The 21,241-nt window shown below is 35.8% G+C and overlaps 1 protein-coding gene and 1 long non-coding RNA gene across 5 annotated transcripts; one reads left to right on the top strand and one right to left on the bottom strand.

Moving 5' to 3' along the window:
• The first annotated feature begins 1,113 nt into the window (after window positions 1-1,113).
• LOC114195423 (synaptonemal complex protein 1-like) lies at window positions 1,114-21,002 on the top strand. Of its 2 annotated transcripts, XM_028085896.1 has the most exons (19): window positions 1,114-1,353; window positions 1,481-1,530; window positions 1,671-1,878; window positions 1,980-2,105; window positions 2,246-2,344; window positions 4,501-5,177; window positions 5,260-5,508; window positions 5,592-5,720; window positions 5,806-5,874; window positions 5,948-6,058; window positions 16,399-16,506; window positions 16,584-16,694; window positions 16,767-16,853; window positions 17,725-17,793; window positions 17,908-18,015; window positions 18,184-18,270; window positions 18,439-18,498; window positions 19,820-19,923; window positions 20,555-21,001. In XM_028085896.1, exons 1-18 carry the CDS (start codon window positions 1,200-1,202, stop codon window positions 19,919-19,921), a joined length of 2,604 nt encoding a protein of 867 aa, XP_027941697.1. In that variant the 5' UTR covers window positions 1,114-1,199; the 3' UTR covers window positions 19,922-19,923; window positions 20,555-21,001. The 2 variants fall into 2 exon arrangements, with proteins under 2 accessions (XP_027941697.1, XP_027941699.1); XM_028085898.1 differs by lacking the exons at window positions 1,114-1,353; window positions 1,481-1,530 and having other exon boundaries at window positions 1,864-1,878; window positions 2,220-2,344; window positions 20,555-21,002.
• Window positions 7,539-13,580, bottom strand: LOC114195424. 3 transcript variants are annotated; one of them, XR_003606483.1, is made up of 5 exons: window positions 13,272-13,580; window positions 13,033-13,122; window positions 9,855-10,086; window positions 8,412-8,752; window positions 7,539-7,901 (listed from the first exon to the last, which is right to left on the bottom strand). It is a non-coding gene; the product is annotated as an uncharacterized LOC114195424 (long non-coding RNA). The 3 variants fall into 3 exon arrangements; XR_003606485.1 differs by having other exon boundaries at window positions 10,009-10,086; XR_003606484.1 differs by lacking the exon at window positions 9,855-10,086.
• Window positions 21,003-21,241: the final 239 nt, after the last annotated feature.

Raw genomic sequence — 21,241 nt, 5'->3', positions numbered from 1 at the left:
ATGGTGGTTTAATGCTTTGATTGTTGTGGAAGTTGATAATCTCATAGTTTTAACTTACTTTAGCCTAGGATTCTTGCTTTTTGTAGTAGTATTTTGCTATGTTTTATTCCTTGTACATTTTATTAGTCTATGCTGCTAATGCTAGTATATTTTTAATTATGGAGAAATTCTAATTCATTTTCCCTCTTGTTTATTACAGATTACTACTTATACGTTATGTGTCATGAGTGAGATTATGACGTATCTTTCATCATAATTAACTTTGTTGAATAAATAATGAAGTGCCACAATTTTTTTTTTCTAGTATTCGTTTATCACTTTTCATTATATTTGATTTGATATTTACTGAGATTTCAATTTGAGTTCGTAATTAGGAAAAGGCTTTGTGTATTTTCTCGTGAATAATATGCTTAAGGAAAAATGAGACTATATTGGAGTAGTTTGAATCCACTCACTTTTTCTTTTTGGAGCAAAAAAGATATCACAAGGATAATTTCCTTTCCGCGTTAATGATTTAAGATTAGCATAAATACATATAACCACAATTTTATGTTAACATAGTTAAATATGTAGGTATTTGACTTTTGTTTTTGAATAGGAAATGAGTAATTGAATATATTTTTTCAACTTCATGTTTTAAATAATTGAAGATGACACAAATTTATTATAATATTAACGAAAATTATGTTTGAAAACACACTTTTAACTTTTTAAATAATAGAAATATTTTAAATATTTTTTATTTATAAAATAAAAATATTTTTTTTAAGAAATTGTGTTTTATTTATCATAAAATTTCTTAATTTAAAACATGATTTCACTAAATTAAAGTTAATAACTTATGTGCTTTTAAATACAACTAATTTATTTATGTAATTTTGGAAAAATGTTCTCTTTTGATATTAACAAAAAAAAAAGACCCCCTTTCCATACTTTGTTTTCCAGAACCAATTATGAATTAAAAATAATTAATTTAATATAGTAAAAATAATAAAAAGAAAGGTTTCTGTCTAAAAGGAAGTTAACGGTCTACGGGAACAAAAATCCCGCTCACGCGAGAGTATAAATATTGCGTCACCATGGCGCCTAACTAGATTTTAATTTCACACTCAAACGTCTCTTTCAGCGCAGTGTGGCAGAGAAGAAAAACGCTTGAACACTTCACTCACATTTTCTAGGGTTCCATTTCGATCTTCGCTATGCAGAAGAAGCTAGCATTCCCAGTCTCCAAGAGCCTGGACCAATTCAAATCGTTGTACGGTTCCATTTCGGGAGCTTCCAAGCCATTACCTTCGCGTCCTTCTGTGGATACCGTTTCATCGGGGAGTTTTGCAAACCTGAAGCTCACAGCAGGTTTTGAACACAATTTCACTTCAATTATGTGATTTTCGGTATATTTTCCTCCTTATTCGGGAACGAAGATTATGTCGGAAATTCTTATTGTAACGTGACCATGCTTCATCGATTTGTTCATGTGTAGAGAAATTGGTGAAAGAGCAAGCTTCGGCGAAGACTGATCTTGAAAATGCGGTATGATGATACTTTCCTTTGTGAATGAGCTTGCGCTGTGTGGCGAGGATTGCACGCGCGTGAATTAAAGTGAATCATGCTTAGGGTTTCGTATTTGTTGTTTTATTGAGATGTTGTTACTTTGTTGCTGTTCTCGGCAGAATGCTAAGCTTAAGAAGTCGCAGGAGTGTTTGCGTGCATTGGAAGAAAAATTGCAGAATGCTTTAAACGAAAATGCCAAGCTCAAGGTCAAGCAGAAGGAAGATGAGAAATTGTGGAAGGGATTGGAGTCTAAGTTCTCTTCTACTAAGACTTTATGTGATCAGCTTACGGAGACTTTACATAAGTTGGCTGGTCTAGTTCAGGATGGTATGAATATTCAAGTTCCCTCTGTTTACTATTTGTTTTTGTTTTGTTTTTTCATTTGACTTTTCTTTTAACTGTTCTATTGGTTTATTTTGCTCATATAGCCGAAAAAGATAAGGAGACATTGGAAAATAAACTGTCAGCAAGTTCAGAAGCTCTTGATAGCTTGAGTAAACAGATGGATGATTTGTCTTTGAAGCTAGATTCTGCACAGGAAACAATTAGAACCCGTAAGTTCTTTTTAATTTACAGCTTCGGTAAAAAGAATTGAATTGAAACATAGGTTGGTTTGATATGTTGTATTTGTGATGTTCCGACATTTAATATCCATAATGCTCCCATAGGTAACATATGGTTATCCCTATTATAGGTGATAACGAGCTAGAGAAGCTTAAAGTTGCTTCAGAAGAAAAGGAGAAATTTCACAGGGATGAACATTGCAGAGTTGCCAATGTTATAGAAGAGAAAGGTGAGGACTATGCTGCAAATTGCAATTGTTTAGAATATATCTGGCTATGTTTAATGTTATATATCTTGGGATGTAGGATTGGCGGATTATATTGAAACAATTTCAGATGAGGTTGGTCATTACTAAATTAGTTTGGTCGTCGAGGGTCATGAGTTCAGTTTCTGTATCTGTTTATGTTTGTTGTGTGTTAATTTGGGTCATATTTTGAAATTGGAAAATCACATACTGCAATATCAATAAATTGTCTTCCTGGTTTGCATGTTTTATGCTTTAATCTTATTTGGTATTCGTACTTAGTTCTCATCTTTAATAGTCTTGATTTCTTGGAAATGGTACTGGCACTTATGTAGCTAATCTAAGGTTCCATTGCAACTCTTTTAGTAGAAGTTGTAATAATCTTCCATTTTGACTACATTTCAAATCAAGGTGTGTTGGTATGTCAGGGTAATAAAAAAGCTTTTGGGCATGCTTCTTTAAGGTAAGGGTAATTGCACTTGCAGCTGGTAATAAGATAAGAGGTATAGATCAAATCTATGGCTAGACTTCTATTTTTGTACTAAAATGAAGACTAGACTTCTATTTCTGTTTGACTTGTTATATCTATTTATTTATATTATGAACTTAATAGCTGTTTGATTATTAGCCAGACATTTCATCTTTCTGTCATTGCTATTAGGAAAAACCCTAGTCCAACATTGACTAGAGGTCGTACCAAAATGCAATACACAAGTGGGACAATCTTTATCTTAGAAGCTAGTTTTGTAAGGTTGAGTCATACCTAAAATATTATGTGAGATAGTACCAGAGCCTATCCTAAATCTATTAAAAGGGTCATTCATAATCTTATATGTGTATCAAGCCCAATAGTGATGTATATAAGTGGGGAAATCCTCACCTTGTATCAATTATGAAGGATTCAGTCAACTTCAAACCACTTTGTAACAATTGCACAGGTTTTATAACAAAGATACTATAATAATGATTTATGATGTAGAGTATTATATGCACTAATACATTTCATGTATGTTGAAGAATTGAAATCATTACAAGGTAACACACTTTGTAATTACAAAGTAACACACTTTGTAAGAATTGCACAGATTTTTAGCAAAGATGCTAGAATAATGATTTATAATGTATACTATTATATGCAGTAACACATTTATTGGATGTTGAAGAATGGAAATCATTACATATTTGAGACAGAAAAATCCATACAATGTTAAATGGTTGTAAGAATGATTTAAAACCCTGCGTGCCCTTACTGTGGGTGAACCACCGGCATAGGCAGATGATGGGAGGGGTGCAGGTGGGCCTCAGTCACTGCCCCTTTAAATTTTTCTAAATGTGTGATTGTGAGTGTGTATTTTATAAAAGAAAAGAAGAAAATACACTCTTGTAAGTTTAATGATTATAATGTAAAGCTTACTTCTTAATAGACATCTTGTGATTGTGATAGATAAGTTTTAGATATATATTCATGTTGGACACTGTATAGGTGCTCTGAATATTTTTAAATGCATTTTTTGTCATTCATCATGTCTAAAATAAGTCGTTTATTTTTTAAATAAAGAATTGTCTATTGTGATATCAATTTGTACGTTGCATTATAGTCATGTCATATCCAATGTCGTATAATCATATACGTATCCTGTGTTGCATCCATAATTATTGGTCAAAGTTTATTTACTTTCAACCTCTACATCAGAATTTCTCTGGATCTACAACTGGCCACAAGTAACTAATTACTTAATGCAAAATGTGTACTCAACAGCTTCTATATTATATATCTTAATAGGCTGTCAAGATGGAACCTTCCTATGCTTTTCAAACTAAAATGATAAAAGCAGATATAAAAGTAAATTCTGTTTCTGTTTGACTGAGAAGATATTGATAAGAATGTTTAAAATAACATTATTTGATTTTTAATGGAAGATTGTCTCATTCGAGATAATTGAGCAGCTTTCTTCTCACGTTATACATGTGCTAGTACTTTGTCTTTTGTATCACATCAAATTCATGCAATTTCAGGTTATTAGGTTTCAATTTTTTTCCTTTTCCTAGCTAAATCCTTATAATTCTCAACAGACTAGATATCCTATATCTTAAGTTTCTATTGATTCGAATTGTTGTATGGAAATTCACTTTGTTTGCAGATAACATGATAAGGAATTTAGAAGAAATGTTAACATCTAGTAGATTGGCTACAGAGAGTTTGAACTCAACTTTGGAAGAGGTCCATCTTCAGTTAAAAGTTAAACAAGATGAAATTTTGCGTCACATAACCAGTCAAGAGAAATTGGAGAAAGAAAAGAGTGATCTTCAATTGTTGAATGCTGGGCTTGCAGAAAAGCATGACATGTCACTTCACGTAATTGAAAACCTTAAAGAAACACTTCAGTCTTTGGCTGGAGATTTGTCAAATTTAGACAAAGAAAGCCTGAATCTTTTGAGCAAGTTCGATGAAATGAATTCACTCTATGCTTCTTGCTTCCAGTTGGTTCAGAAGGAGAGAGAAACTTTCTCAAAACATGCTCAATTCCAGTATAGTGAGCTTAATAATAAATTTGTAGTCTTGGAATTAGAAAAGAACGCAACTCAAATGAAAAGTTACGAGTTAAGCAAAACTGTGGATGAACTTCAGAAAGTTCAAGAATCTACTGTAGCCCAATTTACAGAGGACTCTCGAGTAGCTGCAGAGAGAATTCAAAGTTTGGTGTCAGAAACTGAGACTTTAATCTCAAAAAAGAAAGAAGCAGAGGTATTAATTTCCAAATTAGAAGAGAAAGTTGAACTTCTATTAGAAAGTTCTAGATCATCAGACAACCACGTGGTATGAAAGTTAATCTGGTTGAGTTAATTTCCTATTGACATACATTGTCGATTTCATTATTGAGGTATCTAATGCTTTGCAGCAAGACTTGCTGCTGAAGGTTTCAGCATTAGAGACTGAAAGCAAAGAAAATACCGAAAGACTGCAGGCAGAGATATTGAAGAAATCAGAGGAAATAGATACTTCGCAAAAGGAGAGAATAAAGCTAGAGAAGCATGCTGATTCTCTTGATCAAGAATTAATCCAGCTTCGTAATGCCCTGGAGGAAAAAGAACAGTGTGTTTTACATTGTAAGGAGCAGGAAAAGAAGCTACAAGATCAAATCACAGAGGTTTTGGAGCAAACGTATAGTGCAAATTGCATGTTCCTGACTGGTTTTTGTGTATTATTTATGTTTATTTTATGACTTTGCAGAACATATCATTGTTGACTGCTGTTGAAAGCAAACTTTCAGAAGCTAGAAAGCAATATGATCAAATGGTAGAGAATAAACAGTTAGAACTATCAAGGCATTTGAAAGAAATATCTCAGAGAAATGATCAGGTCTTGTACATATAGCTGGCTACCTACTATTGGTTCTGGACAAATAGTGCCCTAACTTTGCATGAAATCTTGATTATTTGAACAGGCTATCAATGACATTAAGAGGAAGTATGAATTGGAGAAGATGGAAATTGTGAATATGGAAAAAGACAAGGTTTGATATTATATCCTGGCATCTGTAAGATGTTATTTCAATTAACTTGTTTCTAACCAATTTTAACTTTCAGACAGACAACACTATTGCCGAAATTGAGGAAAGATGTGATAAAAAACTTGCAGAATGCAACGAGGAATCAAGGCAACAGTTGATGCGCATTCAGGAAGAACACACGTTGTTGGTAAGCATAGGAAAAGTGTTGAATTTTAAATTATTGGTTACTCAGAAGTAATCTGGCCTAGCATTTTCTGTTACATGCGATTCTAAGTGGTATGATTCGGGTTACATTTTTAATTAGTTTATGTTCTAATTAGTTAAAAATCCAATTTTTAAATAAACTAATTGTTGAGTCCGGAGAAAATATGTTGTTCAGTTACAAAAGGATATTGCAATCGTTACAAGTGTGCTATTGTAAAATACTAGAGATCTCTTTGTAATCGGTATATATGGATGTTTATGTGCTGTTTCATTTATTCAATTCAATAAAATCTTTTCTCTCATATACTTGAATTCTTTTAAAGTTGGTATTAGGACTTCTGATCTTGGGGTACTTCCTTTGCCGTCTTAGCTGCAATTTTAATTTTTTAGGGTTATTTTTGTGCACCTATTTATTTAGTTTATCTGGTTTGCCTAAAGTGCACCTAGTTTGTGTTTCACGAGTATTGTCATTGGCATCGCCACTCCCAAAGACACCAACTTGACCGACAACCACACCAAGAGATTGGCCTTCCTTCGATCTGACAGCTCCTGGAGTTGGGCCGCCATTGCAGCAGCCACGCGTCCACATGCGTGCGTGTTCCCCTTCTGTGTGTGTGTGTGGGTTTGACAGACCACCCATTTTCGGCGGGTGACGGCGCTACTTCCTTCACTGGAGTTAACATGAGATGACTGTTATAGACTTGCCCCTATTAAGAATCTTTGCCTCGGGTTTCGTATCTCTCCTTTCTAAAGGGCATTGTTCATGATTTTCTCTAAAAAGAAAAGGGTTTTAAGGAATCACTTCTTTGGTATGACAATTCCACTAAGTAATGCTTATTTTTCACATTTGCCTGATGATGATCGTTTTGATGGTCGAAGTTATTTCTAATGGGCTCAATTTATTAGGTGCACATTGAAGGGTATAGGTAGGTTCAACCATATTGAAAAGTTTAGGACAACAATGACTCAAATTATTATATGTGCATGTCAAATTTGGAAGATCTTGAAATTACGTTTCCTTGCTATAACACATCTATAAATGGAGTTAGAAAACAAGATCGTTAGTCCTAGATACTGTCCTCAGTGTCGCAAAATACACCGGAATATTAAAGGAAAGGATATGTGGATTTGATTGGACTAACATCTAGACATGGCAATGTTAGTGTGTATAAATATAAAACGGGTTGGCCGACCCATTTTAGCCCAACCCAATTTTGGTCAGATGAAAATGAATCCGGTTGGGCCAGTCCGTCTAGAGATAGCAGGCTGAGATTGGCAACCTGACCCGCCAATGGACGGGCTGGCCGTCAGTTTTGAATATCTTTTTACTTTTTGGACTTTTGTAGTTGACCGTGGTGGCTAGAAAATTAAAGAATTGCACCTAATGTAGTGATAGATTGTCGATACAGTGGCTGGAAAATGAGTCAACATCATAAAAACCTGCATAACATAATACACTCTACTTCTCATGCAATTCCAACATAATTCTCAGAACCAATTCTCAGAAAGCATCTGAACAAGTATTGCATTTCTCAGAACAACAGTTCTCCCCTGTAATGTAATTCCAACAGAATTCATCCCATAACTTACAAGTCCAAAGCACAAATAAGGTTCAAAGTTATATCACCAAAAAAAAGATAAGGTTCAAAGTTAATACACCAAATCACATGTAGAAGTCCAAAGCCAGATAGTAAGGTTCAAATTTACAACTATAATTCATCCAATTGAGATCCACCAACAATAAACTCATTCACCATGTTGTCCCATGTCCGGAATATTAGAAGCACCCAAGGTCGATGTCCCCTCCAATCTTCCATCTTTGTCAGCTGCTTCATCATGTTTTTAAAATATGACATGTATATGAAACAAAAAGTTATAATATCAAAATTGAGTTTTAATAATAGAAAAAAGATAATAGGATTTAAATTAGACAAATTACCATCACAAAAGCCATGCTTATAACTTGAAGTACAAATAATTGCTTCAACACATAGGCAACAATTGATTTCTATACTTATTTAGAATTTTTGATCCAATGCTGAATGAAGATTCATATGCAACTGTAGTAATCATGATATTTAGCAAATCCCTTGCCATCAATGACAATTCTGAAAAACGTTTACTATTACTCAACCATCCAAGAACATCCATTGATTCTGTAGTCAAGATCTAATGTTAGCTCATCCAAATATACATCTAGTTGATTCCTTCCCATTTTAACAACAACTTGAAGTTTGCGTTGTTTCATTTTGCTAACACGAGAAAAAAAAATAGTTTATTTTACATCAAAAACAATAATTAAATTAGAAAGCTTGTACTATGCTTAGAAAACTTACATCAAAATGTGGGCGTTTGGTGGAAGCAGAAGATGATGAGATATTACTGCGCTTTACATCATTTGAAGTTGAACTCTTTGCAAAATATTGAGAGAAAAGCTTGTACAATTTGTCCTTCAACTTCTCTAACTTTGCTTCCCAACAAAGGGGATCAATTGGTTTATAACAATATCCTAATGTTTCCAACTTCACACTTGGGTCTAAAATAACACGAATGCAAGGACTGCACTATATTCCTCCCAATATTTATCAAATCTTACCATCATCCTTTCAGCCATATGTCTTATAACTCCATCTTCATCTTTTGCGCTTCCCATTAGAAGAGTTTGGATATTCCAAACCTGTAAAAAGTACAAGTTTAATGTATAGGATAACTTGAGACAGAAATCAAAGTTGTGATATCATAAAATGGCATCAAGAAACTACTAAATTTTTCCTGCTCTTTTCCATTTTGTTGGAGATGGAGAAAACTTCTAATTCTCAACAAGTAGGTGTAAACTTCGAAACACTCGTTGGTATTTAAGGGCACTTTGAAGCATAAAAAAAGCTGAGTTGCACCTTGTAGGATCATCTATAGACAAAGCACTTGAAGCATCAATACCCTCTACTTGCTCAATGCATTGCTTAGATTTTATAATTATACTCTTAGATCCTCTAACATAAAAATTCGTTTAACTTCTTAGACAACTCAAATCCAGTGTGAGGTGGAGGCAAATGGAAAAAGTTTAGAATTTTGCTACAGAACTTCCAATTACAATCAACATAATAGGCTGTCAAACATATGTAACCCTCTGTAGTACACGATATCCATAAATCAGAAGTTAAACACATCCTAGATGGAATGGGCAAAAACTTTTCCTTCAACAAGTTTTTTTCTCATGAAAATTCTCAAAACATCACTCTTAATGGTATTTCCGGAAACCCAAGCAGCATCCAGGTTCACATAAGTTATCCAACCTCTAAGTTCTTCATACTCAACAAATTTAAACGGTAAACCTTGTCGAATAGTTAGATTAGCACACAACTCACGGGATACCATTTGATCTATTTTTTTGGATTTCAACTTTTCTTGCACATCCATCATCATTTGACTCACATCTTCAAACTTAATTTTGTTACATTCGTCAACATGATGTTTTAAATAAGAAGTACCCTACATTTTACTCCCAACTATATATTTTTGATTACAACCATTACATTGTGCCATCTCTTTTCCATACAAGGCCAATCTTAGTAAAAAGTCAGCAGTTAGATGTTGTAGACTTTTCCTTTTCTTTATCACTTCAACACATTCCTTATCAACCATATTTTCAACCTCATCTTTCACTTTAGAACTATTGTCCTTGTCATGGACATCCCCACCAGGTTTAGTAACTGAATCGTCCATTATAGGTTGATACAAATGAAGGAAAAACAGCGGAGGGGCAAAGTAGGAAAATCCACCAGATTTATGCGAGGAAGAAGTGGAAACCCATCACTTAGGGACCCATAGGCGTACGTCCATGATTTTGTACTAATAGAAGGGTTGACGTGGCAGGTGTGAAAGAGTAAGGGTATCGTTTCTGTTCTTACTGGGACCAAACTGTATTCCGCAAACCTGTTGAAGGGCTCTTGTATCCGGTTGCAGGTGAATCTTCTCTTGCTCGGATGAACTTTGAGGACGGCACAGGGAGACCTGCAAAAGACACTCCAATGCCTAAGTTAGCATTGGTTATGTCAGAATCTCCGGAAATATATTAATGCGTAGTCAATGCATAGGATAACGTGCTATATATACCTTTTTACCTGTGGGTCCTATCTGTAATGGGCTTTGGAGGCCCAAATACCTCTTTACCTACTTCTAGATCCATGGCCATGGGTGAAAGTACCAATAAGCCCCTCTAGGGTTATTAGTGGACGGTTGTTGGTTATGAGTGTGGAGTGCTGCGTACCTTGAAAGGTGTCTTCTAGTATGCGGGACCCGGTACCCGGCCATATGGATCTGAAGGGTTGGCTACCTGGTGCCGCTTAGTTACTTTAAGTGGCCGCTGGCTGTGGGCTGCTAGTTCTGCGCTCTGGGAGGCCTTGGAGGGTGTTCCTAGTATGCGGAACTCGGTACCCGGCCTCGTGGATCTGAATGGTTGGCTACCTTTTGCCGCTTAGTTACCTTAGGTGGCCGCTGGCTGTGGGCTGCTGGTTCTGCGCCCTGGGAGGTTTTGGCACGAGGCATGCGGCCTAAGGAGTTGATGGTGGCCGTGTATGGTTTATAACTTAGAGTATGCAGTCCTTGGCAGGTTTGTACTGTATATTATGTGCATTTGTGCTGGTTGATGGTATGATTGGGACATCAGCCCCCCAGTCTTGAGGAGCGTGGTGACGCATAGACAGAGTGCTTTGATGCATGGTGCGCACTTTGTGCTTGGGCCGCTATGTTTCTTCTTGTGTTTGCAATTTTCATTTGTGGCATTTGGTCATGTACCCTATGGATAGTTTCTTTAGAGGAGATAGGGAATTACAGAGGGAGGAGGGATTTTTGGCTTACGGACTTTTGGGAATAGAGAGACATAACTACTCTTTGGTTTTGGGTCTTTCTTCATTGATTGAATTTGGAAATATTCAATACGACAATAAATACTTTTATTTCCATTGTTTTCTCTATTACTCTACGTCTATACATAACAATTGGTATTCAGAGCAATGTTCTGAAAGTGCATGGTAATGATTGGTTGTGCAATGGAGCAACAATTGAAGTTATTTACGACTGGGTCTCTTGAGGGGTTGATGGATAGGGCCCTGTTGCTGGAAGAGAAGAATGTTGCTATACGCAAAGCGGGACTAATGAATTTAGAAAAGAAATTGTTGGAGAAGACCATGGGAGGGCATACTTGCAATTTCACTAGGTGGGAGAGGGAGGAGGAAATAAGGAGGAAACGAGCAGCAAGATGAATGAAGCTGATCAGGGGGAGAAGAAACTCTTGAGTGAAGGGAAACTTTCTCAAGCGGAATTGAGAGAACGAAGTAGTAAGGGGCTCTGTTGTAAATGTGGAGAAACATGGGGTTGCAATCAAGTTTGCAAATTGAAACACTATCAATTTGTACTCATTGAAGGATCACAAGAGGAAGCGTCGGGAAGTAGTGAAGAAGAGGAAGATAAAGTAGAGCCTATGACCAACAAAGTATTGCAGATTCATTACAAAGCAAAGAAGGATTAACTTCTAATAGATCTTTCAAGGTGGAAGGTATGATTAAGGAAAAAAGGTGTAAATATTGGTGAATTGTGGTGCTTCGGCTAATTTCATTTCCAAGGAATTGGTTATGTAGCTCAACTTAAATGTACATGACACGTAAGATTATGAGGTGGGAGTAGGAAATGGAGACAAAAGGAAGGATCAGAGAATATACTTGGAAGTTGAAGTGCATAGGATCCCTATTGTGCAACATTTTTTCATCATGGAGTTAGGAGGGACAAATTTGGTGTTAGGGATGGATTGGTTGGCTAGCTTGGGGAATGTCAAGGCAAATTTCAAAAACTTGATTCTGAGTTGGGGAGATAAAGGTGAGAAGAAAAGTATGAGAGGGAGGGGATCCTTCACAATGCAAATCTCAAGCCTCTTGGAAGGCAATGGTGAAAGCTTTTACCAATCAAGGAGAAGGATATGTGTTGTACTGTCAAGCCAATATGCGCTCAAATTCAAAGGAAAGAGACCCTCTCAGCCTTGCATTGGAAGTGTTAGTGCAGTGGGAGAGTCTACGAACTTGTGAAAATTCAAGGGAACCTCTGAACAAGGTGAACTTCACCTTGAGGACAAGGTGAATCTTCGAGGGGTAGGTGTTGATACAAATGAAGGAAAAGGAGTGGAAGAGCAAAGTAGGAAAATCCACCACGTTTATGAGAGGAAGAAGTGGAAGCCCATTACTTGCGAACCCACAGGTGCACGTCCATGATTTTGTACTAATAGAAGGGCTGACGTGGTAGGTGTGAAAGAGTGTGGGTACCGTTTCGTTAGAGGAGAGAGGGAATAAAGTTGGGGGAGAGGGAATTACAGAGGGAGGGATTTTTCGCTTAGGGACTTTTGAGAAGAGAGAGACGTATATTCTCTGTAGTTTTCGGTTATTTTTCATTGATTGAATTTGGGAATATTCAATATGACAGTAGATACTTTTATTTCCGTTGTTTTCTCTATTACTCTACGTCTATACCTAACATAGGTATAATGTTCAGTTCTATACTGATGAACCAATAATTTAAAATAGTTTTAGCAACCATTTCAACAAATCAACCAATTGAATAGAATAAAACTGGAAATTCTACATCTGAAAGGCATAATAAAACATACACAAAAAGACATAAAAACTACATTGCAAGGCATTGGCAGTGTGCATGTCAATAAACTCTTGGTCATGAATAAGCTTCCAATGACAACCCTAAATAATAGATAAAGGCTACACAAACAGTTCAATCAAACAAACATATGCAAGGCTTCACAACTCATATCAACCATCCAACATAACATATAAAGGCCGTAACTCAATCAAATAGATCAAGGATACACAAAACCTCCACACATAGATCAAGTATACATAGATCAAGGATACACAACTCAATCAAACTGATCATATAAAGGTTTAATTATTAACATACTTGCACTTTCATTGTCATATGCACAAAATGAATAGAACATCCACGAATCAGTACACACTCGATCAGACAATAGCAAATTGATACCTTCTACTGCAAATTAGCAAACAAAGTGAAGAAATTATGGCCAATGTTTCGTTAATACTCAGAATAAAAAATGAATTAGGAGTTTAGGGCTAATCAAAGAACTAGGGGAAATCCAAATGAAGAAATTGGTGCTAATTGATGACAAATGAACGAACCACTCTCTACTACGTGAGCTGTAGCCGCTGCTGAATGTGCTCATGAACGCGTTCAACGTCGACGAAGACAAGAGGACCAGCATTGTTGAATGTTGGCGAAGAGAATAACAACAAAAATCAACGTTGTACAAGAGAAGAAGAGAAGAGGAATAGCTGTGGTGTTTGATGAGAGAAGATGATGAACTGTGGTATTTGAAGCTCTCTCTGGTGTGGTGGGCCGCACTCTCGCAAAGAGAAGACAAATAGTTGTGGTGTTTGACTAATAAACGAGACGTGAACACGAACTTTGAACTGGCCAAGTGAAGTGATCCTAACTTAATGCATTTTTACTTATGTCCAACGGGTTGTGGGTTGGTCCGCTTAATTAACCCGCCTTTTGAACCCATCAGACTGCTAGTTGCGTCGGGTCGGGTTGGAGCGGGTTCGTGGATTCTATCGTCTAACCTGCCTTGCGATTTTCTAGTTGGGCTGGCGGGCCGACCTATAAGGTCGGACCTGCTTTTAAACCCTTACTAGTATCAAAATTTGAAGTTTGATAATAACATAGATGTTGTCGCTCTTGCTTAGTTTGTCTAACTATCCTAGACATTTAAGTTCTTATTAGGTTTTAATGTTAAATATGACCACATTAGAACACAAATCCTTGGAAAGAAAACTTCTTCTCAACATTGTTCGGGGAGTGGAAACTTGTTAAATGGTCATGATGAATAAGTTCTCCACGGATGAAATTGCCTTGTTCTCGGGAAAGGCTTCCAAACCTAGCCCTTAAACATGGGGAACATGAAATTCAACTCAAAAGTTAAGGAAGATTGTTAATCCTCTCATTGTAAGAAATTTGGTCACACCAACCATACTTACTCTAAGTCATATGGAAAAGAGAAGACTATCATTCATGTCACAAAACTAAAAGGTAAAGGTGGGTAAAAAAATTCCAAATTTTGAGATCCAATCTATAATAATCTAAAATCTATATTGTTTTAACTACATTTAAATGGATTTGTCCCAAATTCAAATCCACATTTTTGGATTTTAAATCTCATTAAGTTAATTGGATTTGGATCAGATTTAGATTGGATCATGTTTTAGATTTTGAAAATCCAAAATCAAAGTGCGTCAAGTCGAGCCAAGGTGGTTCAAGACCAAGTCGAACCAGGTAGGCCCTAGTCTAAGGTCAAGCAGAGTCGGTTCGAGTTGAACGTTGAGCTAAGTCAGCCCAAGACGAAGGTCGAGCCTTATCGGCCTAGGGATGAAAGCCGCACCAAGTTGGCATGATTTGAGTCAGAGTAGAGTCAGCCTGGTCTGAAGATCGAGAAATGTAGGTCAACCCTGATCAAATGGTCAAGTCAAGTAGGCCATTGACAAACTATAAAGTCAACTAGGGCGGGACCAAAGGTCGACCTGAGAGTGCTAGGGTTGGAGGTTAAGCGGAGATGGATTGGCCCGACCAAGAGGTCGAAACGGGTTTGGGTCGGGCCAAAGTTCCAACTAGGTTGAGCTAAGCCAGAGGTCTAGCAAGGCTGGGCCGGGCCGACCAAATAGGAGGTCCAACCGAGCCGGCCTAGGGTGGAGGTTAAGCTGGCTCAAATTGAAGGCCAAGCCTAGCCAGCTTGAGATGGAAGTTGAGATGAGCTGGCTCGGGCCACAAGTCTTGTGTAGCTTAGCCTTCACAGGGGTTAGAAGTTGTGGTCGAGCTTAGCCGTGATGGGCCTGAGGTTGAGATGAGTCTTCTTAGGTCAAAAGTCAGGACAAATCATTCTCTGTTGGAGGTTGAGACGACTCTTCTCAAGTCTAAGGTCAAGACAAATCGGCCTCGCTGAAGATTAAGACGAGTTGACACCGGCTGATGGTCGAGACGAGTCCACCTAGGTTGAAGTTGGAGATGAGTTAATCTAGGCCAAAGGTCTAGGCAAATAAGCCTGAGGCGAAGGGTTGAGCAGAGTAATCCTTGACCCAAGGATTAGCTAAGTAATCCTTGACCCAAGGATTAGCTAAGTAATCCTAGAATTAGGGTTTAGTCGAGTCATCCTAGGCCTAGGGTCTAGTCTAGTCGAATGAGTTGACATTGGCCTAATTCAACTCAAGTTAGTCCGGCCTCAGGTTGGCCTAAGTTAGCTTTCTTTGATGTTTATGTGAAACAACCCAGACTCAAGTTGACATGAGTCAACCTAGGGTCAAGTCTAACCAACTCAGTCCAGCCCATGTTGGGCCGAGTCCCCCGACCTTTGTCTAATAGACCTAGTAGTAAGTTATATTAGATCGATCTCACTAGTTTAATCTATTTGACAAAGTGGATTCAATATAGATTTAGTCCAAATAAAAATGGATTCAGAAAAATCCAAATCTAGTTGGTCTAGTTAAAATAGATCTGGATCATAGATCCAATCTATTTTATTGGATCTAGATTGGATTTTGAAAAATCCAATCTATGGCCAGCCTTACTAAAAGGTGAGTCCCTAAAGATGGTTTATTAGGTAACTTAATATTCTAAAAATTTTGGCAATAATCCACAGTCATAGGAGGAGTCGGGCATTATCCACACTTCAAGGCCAAACAGCTCATGCACAGGGGAATGTGAAATATATAAAATACAATAGGTGAATGAATACTTAAATTGATCTAGGAAATTATGAGGCGAATTTCAAAAATTCGTGACTCAAATGATAATTTAACAAAATTTTCAAGGACTATAGTAAAAATATTTTAAATTTAGGAACTAAAGTGATACAACATAAGGACATTTTTTTAATTTCTTTCTTACTTCCAAAGACTAATGGGACAACTTTGGATGACCAATTTGGATATTCACTCAAAACAAAATCATTCATGTATCTTCACCTAAGAACATTGCTTTTTAAATAATTGGTCCATGATAGTAATGACAGTAACATGAAATCTGTTATGTAAAGGTATCAAGTTTTTCTAGTAATAATTTATAGTGGTCTAAGTACATTAAAGTTAGTTTTTGACTATTATAGACTTATACCTTTCTTTAAACGGGTATGTATCTCTTGTGAGTTGTGGGAGTGTTATTGCATCATTACTTCACTTTTTTTATATGAAATTTGATTAATTTAAAGTTGAAAAAATTTCAGGCAATCAGTCACTTGTTTTGCTGCTCAATTTACAGGTTAATCAAATGCAGCAGGAGCATGACAAGAAGCAACTAAGCCTCATAGCTGAACACAATGAACAGCTAAAGCGTGCCCAACTGCAAGCTGAAAATGAACTGCGAGAGGTGCCACACACCCTCACACGTTTGACAGAGCCAAGATTTGTGTACAAAATTCTTCACCTATTGATACTTTAATGTAGAAAACAATCTTTATGAGGAATGATCATGAAGCTCAAATTAAAGCATTGAGATGTGAACTTGAAGATGAATGTCGTAAGCTGGAAGAGGAGCTGCATGTTCAAAAATCCAAAGTATGGAATATCTGATACAATAAATTTATTTCATCCCATTATTTTATTAATATTATTTGGGGTATATTGTAGGAAGACAGACAAAGGGCTTTGTTGCAGTTGCAGTGGAAAGTGATGAGTGACAAACCCAAAGAGGACCAAGAAGTGAATTCAAAACAGGTTGTGTTGTGTTTCAGTCTTGTCTGTGTCCCGTCCAAATAGATGCCATATTTTTGGGTACCATTGGTTTAGCATTAGATTTCCTTCAGTAGCATAATTGGGAAACTTAGAAGACGTAGCTGGTATAACATTTTAACCTAAAATTTCTTCTTTAATATTCTTTTAACCCAAGCATGTGAACTGTGAACTTAAATGCAGCGCAGGTTGTTGCAAATAAACATCCACTGGTTCACATACATTTTCTTCATGATAATATGACCACTTATAGAATAGGCATAATCTTGTTACAGAAAGCATAACTAATTTGTACTGACTCTTACTGACATGCTTTTATATAGATTTATGCGCAGTTCCTCGTAGGATAGCTGTTTTAAAATTGAAGTTAAAAAGATTTTATTGATGATTTTGCACTTCACAAAGGGAAGAGAAGACAGAGCCCTGAAGGCTTGATTTAGGTATAGCAGAAATAATGTGTGGTTGATTTTAGATTATAGGCATTGGTTTGGTTGTGATTTCGTATATTTTACTGAAATCATGTGTCATTTCAAGCTCCTGACTCTCTTAAAGATGAACGTTATGGAAAGTATCAATATACTTACTGTTTAGCGGTTTCGTAAGTATAAGGTTATTCCAATTGCAATTTATTTATTTTTATTCTGATATCGTATGTACTAAAAGTTCTCCTGAAAGTTAGTTTATGAGTGACTAAGATACTTAAGCAACTCCTGTTCGCGAAAAATGTCATGAACGTATGAATATGATGATAAGTGTTAGAATACGTTAGAATAGGTTAGCCTAGTGAATGTAATCAACATTTGTAATGAATTTCAGTTGAACTCTTAAAGTTAGCAAAATGCTTTTTACATGATAGGATTACTCCATTTCATCAATTAAGAGAAGGAGTTCTTGTGGAGGCAAAAGCAATCTGCAGCGTGATGTAGTAAGATCGAAATTCTAGAAAAAGAAATTTTACTTTTTCCTTCCTTCGTAACAGGTTATTGTTATGTTCTCACTAAGTAACTTAATATCCTTGGTCTTTCATCTCTTTTCACAGGACTCTCCTTACTTTGAAGCAACACAAACACCAGTGCCAAAGTTGTTGACAAAAGTGGACAATATTAAAACAGGAAGTGCGGTGAGCATTCCTAAGCGTCATAGAAAGGTAACTTTCTTTACTATGAATTAACGGCCAAGAGGAGGCTTATATTGCAGCAATTACAACGCAAAAGATTATTATTTTAGGGATCTTAATTCGTGACCTCGAAAGATAGTAGAAGTAAATAACTTATGATATTTGGCAATTACCCTGGCTACTTAACTGAATTAACAGGTAACTCGCCATGAATATGAAGTTGAGACTTCTAATGGAAGAACAATCACAAAGAAAAGGAAAACAAGAAGTACTGTTATGTTTGAGGCATGTATTAGTTTTTCTCTAAATGCTATTAACCATATATATATATATGTGTGTGTGTGTGTGAATATGACTACACGCATGAACTTAATACTAACACACCAGATCTCATGGCATCGGAGTGCGAACTTCTTACATTTCTGGTAATATGAAATCTCTCGTTATTGTCAGGATCCTAGAAATCGAAAGATAAATACACCAAAAGTAAATACTCCTGGAAGTGTTGTTAAGGTAACCAACTCAGATGAAACTTCCTTTTTATTAATATGTCATGCATAGCTTGCACTTAGCATTATTTCTTTAAAATATCAAGGAGCGGAGTTATCAAACTTGAACATTTTATTACATATTTGGTTTTGTAGTAAGCTCATGGTGAATTTCCTTCATTTAGACAAAGCGTGTTTGACCCAAATTTGTGATTTTTCATCACTTGATAAAAGCCATGTTCGGGTTTAAGCAGCAGGGAGAGTGTTCTAGCTTCATGTCATATTTACCTTTCTGATGGTTTCATTTTCTCTAATTTTCACTCCTCTCCTCATCTACTTTTTGCTTACCGGTCTCTTCTTGGCGCTCCCTTTCGTAGGTGGTCGCATTCTTGCTGTAGTATCTTTTGAACCTTTCTTTTATGTTTTAACCTTTGATTGCTGGCCAAAAATCATTCTATGCGGAGGAAGTGATATCTACATATATGATATATCCCTTATCTTTCGTCCTTCACTTTTTATTGGCGTGGTTAAAAAAAACTAAAACTCTATTGGGTAGCTTGTGGAGAAGCATTTCTTGGAGTGGTTGAAAAGAATCTCTTTACTGATAACTTACTCATTTAGTTTTTTAAAATATTGTGAATTTATTTTATGTTTATTTTAATAATTTTTTTTTAATGTATGTGTCGAAGTAGCTAACTATATTTGAATTTATACGTGATCTTTTGAATCCATTTTGGTAAGTACATATTCAAAATCAATTTTTAGTTAAAGTACTTAAAGAATATTATTCGCTAAAATTGGTCTTCTAATACACGTTGTTATACAAACAAAACTAAGTTATTTCAAACTCAATTTAACCACAATTAATTTTTACAAAACCACATTCATACATTCACTTTATCTTCATGATGATACCAGACTTGATAATGCTAAGAGCTAATATGATCTTATTAGTTTAAAGTTTTGTTTTTTTATATTTACTTTAGTTTGTATTATTTAATTTTCAGTCTTTTCCATGGTGATTGCCTAATGTTGAAAATATTTATCTTTTCTCAGTAAATGGCTAGATTTGTAATTAGTTCCATAAGAATCTTTTGCTTCTCTAGGTCCAATTGCTTTTCTGCAATATATATGGAGTTAGTTTATCAAATTCAACTGATATAGTATAATTAAAAGCCAAAGGACGAAGGGTTTGTGCTCAAAGTTTATTTTCCCGCTTTTGTTTCTAAAAGAATATAAAACAAATTGATGGGATAATGATCCTTGTACTTACTTTTGTTTATGGCGACATGTTATGGTATGCTTTAGTAATATATGATCTTTCCTTTTACATATCATTAATGCAGAGCATCAAAGGAGGAGGACATACTAATCCTTCAAATATAGGTGATTTGTTTTCAGAAGGGTCTCTTAATCCCTATGCTGATGATCCCTATGCATTTGATTAGAGGTATTTACGATCAGTTACTGACTAACTGGAGTCCTAATTTTATTTCCTCCGAAAATCTGATGCTTCCTCCTACTAAAAGCTATGAAAAAAGCACTGCAGCCTTTTTAGAACTTCCTAATTCTGTCTCGGTGATGCTGTGCTTTTACATTCTAAAATTAAGATAGAGTCCATGAGCTTACAAAAAACTGTTACCTGAAAATTTTATAATTTGTTATCTCAAACTCAGCTATAGCCTTTCAGGGAATAAATACCCTGAATTCGAGTAATATCAACCCACTGTTACTTGGTTGGGTCCCTTTTGTTCTTTATCTGTTACACTTTCTGTCTCCCAGAAACCTAGAATGATATTGGATATTTGATGACATTATATCTGGGGAAACATGGATTCTGTGTCCTATGACCTTGAATAACCACACGATGAATTAATCATTGAGGAGCAAGAAATTTTATAAAACTGATATTCTAGGAGCAATTACATGTTTGTGTCACATTATGCAAATCACATCTTCAAATGTCGATTTGGGGAAATTAGCTAATGCATTAAGAAGCTAGTCTTTCTTTTGGTTCATACGAATATAGTCTTCTTCAATGACCGTCCCTGTTTACTTGATGATTGCGTTATGATTTTCAGTTGGGCATGGACTGCTGTTTTGTTCAATGCCATTGTTAGATAAAAGTTATACATGAAGATACAATTTTATTGAACCTGAGAAATAGACAAGATGGGTTGAAATTTAGCAATGCTATCATAGTTTCTTAGTATTGTTGAAGTTGACAGATCTGAAGACTTCCTGGTTATTTCTGCTGGTTTGGATCTACAGCTGCTGATGATAGAATAACAGATAGCTGGTCAAAACAATTCATTTGACAAGATTTAGTTTCACTTGTAATTTGTTAATTCAAAGAATTACAGTTGTTTGCTGGGTTGTTGTATATAGCATCGGTCTGTATTGAAAGTGCCTGTAGATGGTCTCTATTACACTTCGCCAATATTTTCATGATATGGATCATGACTGTAAATTGCACTGGCATAGTTTGTAAACTTCACAGACTTTTAACATCTTTCTAGTTTAATCTAAACTTCAAAGGATTTAGTTATAAAAAAATTACTTAATAAAAGTACAATGATGGTTTAGAGAATTATTGACCATCTTTTCATTCTAGATTATCATATAGAGCTACAGTGCTGATTTCTAATTAATTAAGAATATAAAAACATCAAAATTAAACTATTAAATGTTGTTTCTGACGGCAAGAATCAAACACAAAAACTAAATAGATCATATTCATAATGTATGAATACAAAGGTTCTATCCAT

This window comes from Vigna unguiculata, chromosome 8 (assembly GCF_004118075.2).
Source record: "Vigna unguiculata cultivar IT97K-499-35 chromosome 8, ASM411807v1, whole genome shotgun sequence".
Taxonomy (NCBI): Eukaryota; Viridiplantae; Streptophyta; class Magnoliopsida; order Fabales; family Fabaceae; genus Vigna; species Vigna unguiculata.
Note: the sequence above shows the minus strand (reverse complement) of the source record. Positions and strands in the feature narration are given on the sequence as shown.

Excerpts from the sequence above, each read along its gene's own strand:
- LOC114195423 (XM_028085896.1), top strand. The coding sequence starts at position 1,200 with ATGCAGAAGAAGCTAGCATTCCCAGTCTCCAAGAGCCTGGACCAATTC. Across the intron at positions 2,106-2,245 it reads ACAGGAAACAATTAGAACCC|GTGATAACGAGCTAGAGAAG; the intron begins GTAAGTTCTTTT and ends TCCCTATTATAG. Across the intron at positions 5,509-5,591 it reads TACAAGATCAAATCACAGAG|AACATATCATTGTTGACTGC; the intron begins GTTTTGGAGCAA and ends ATGACTTTGCAG.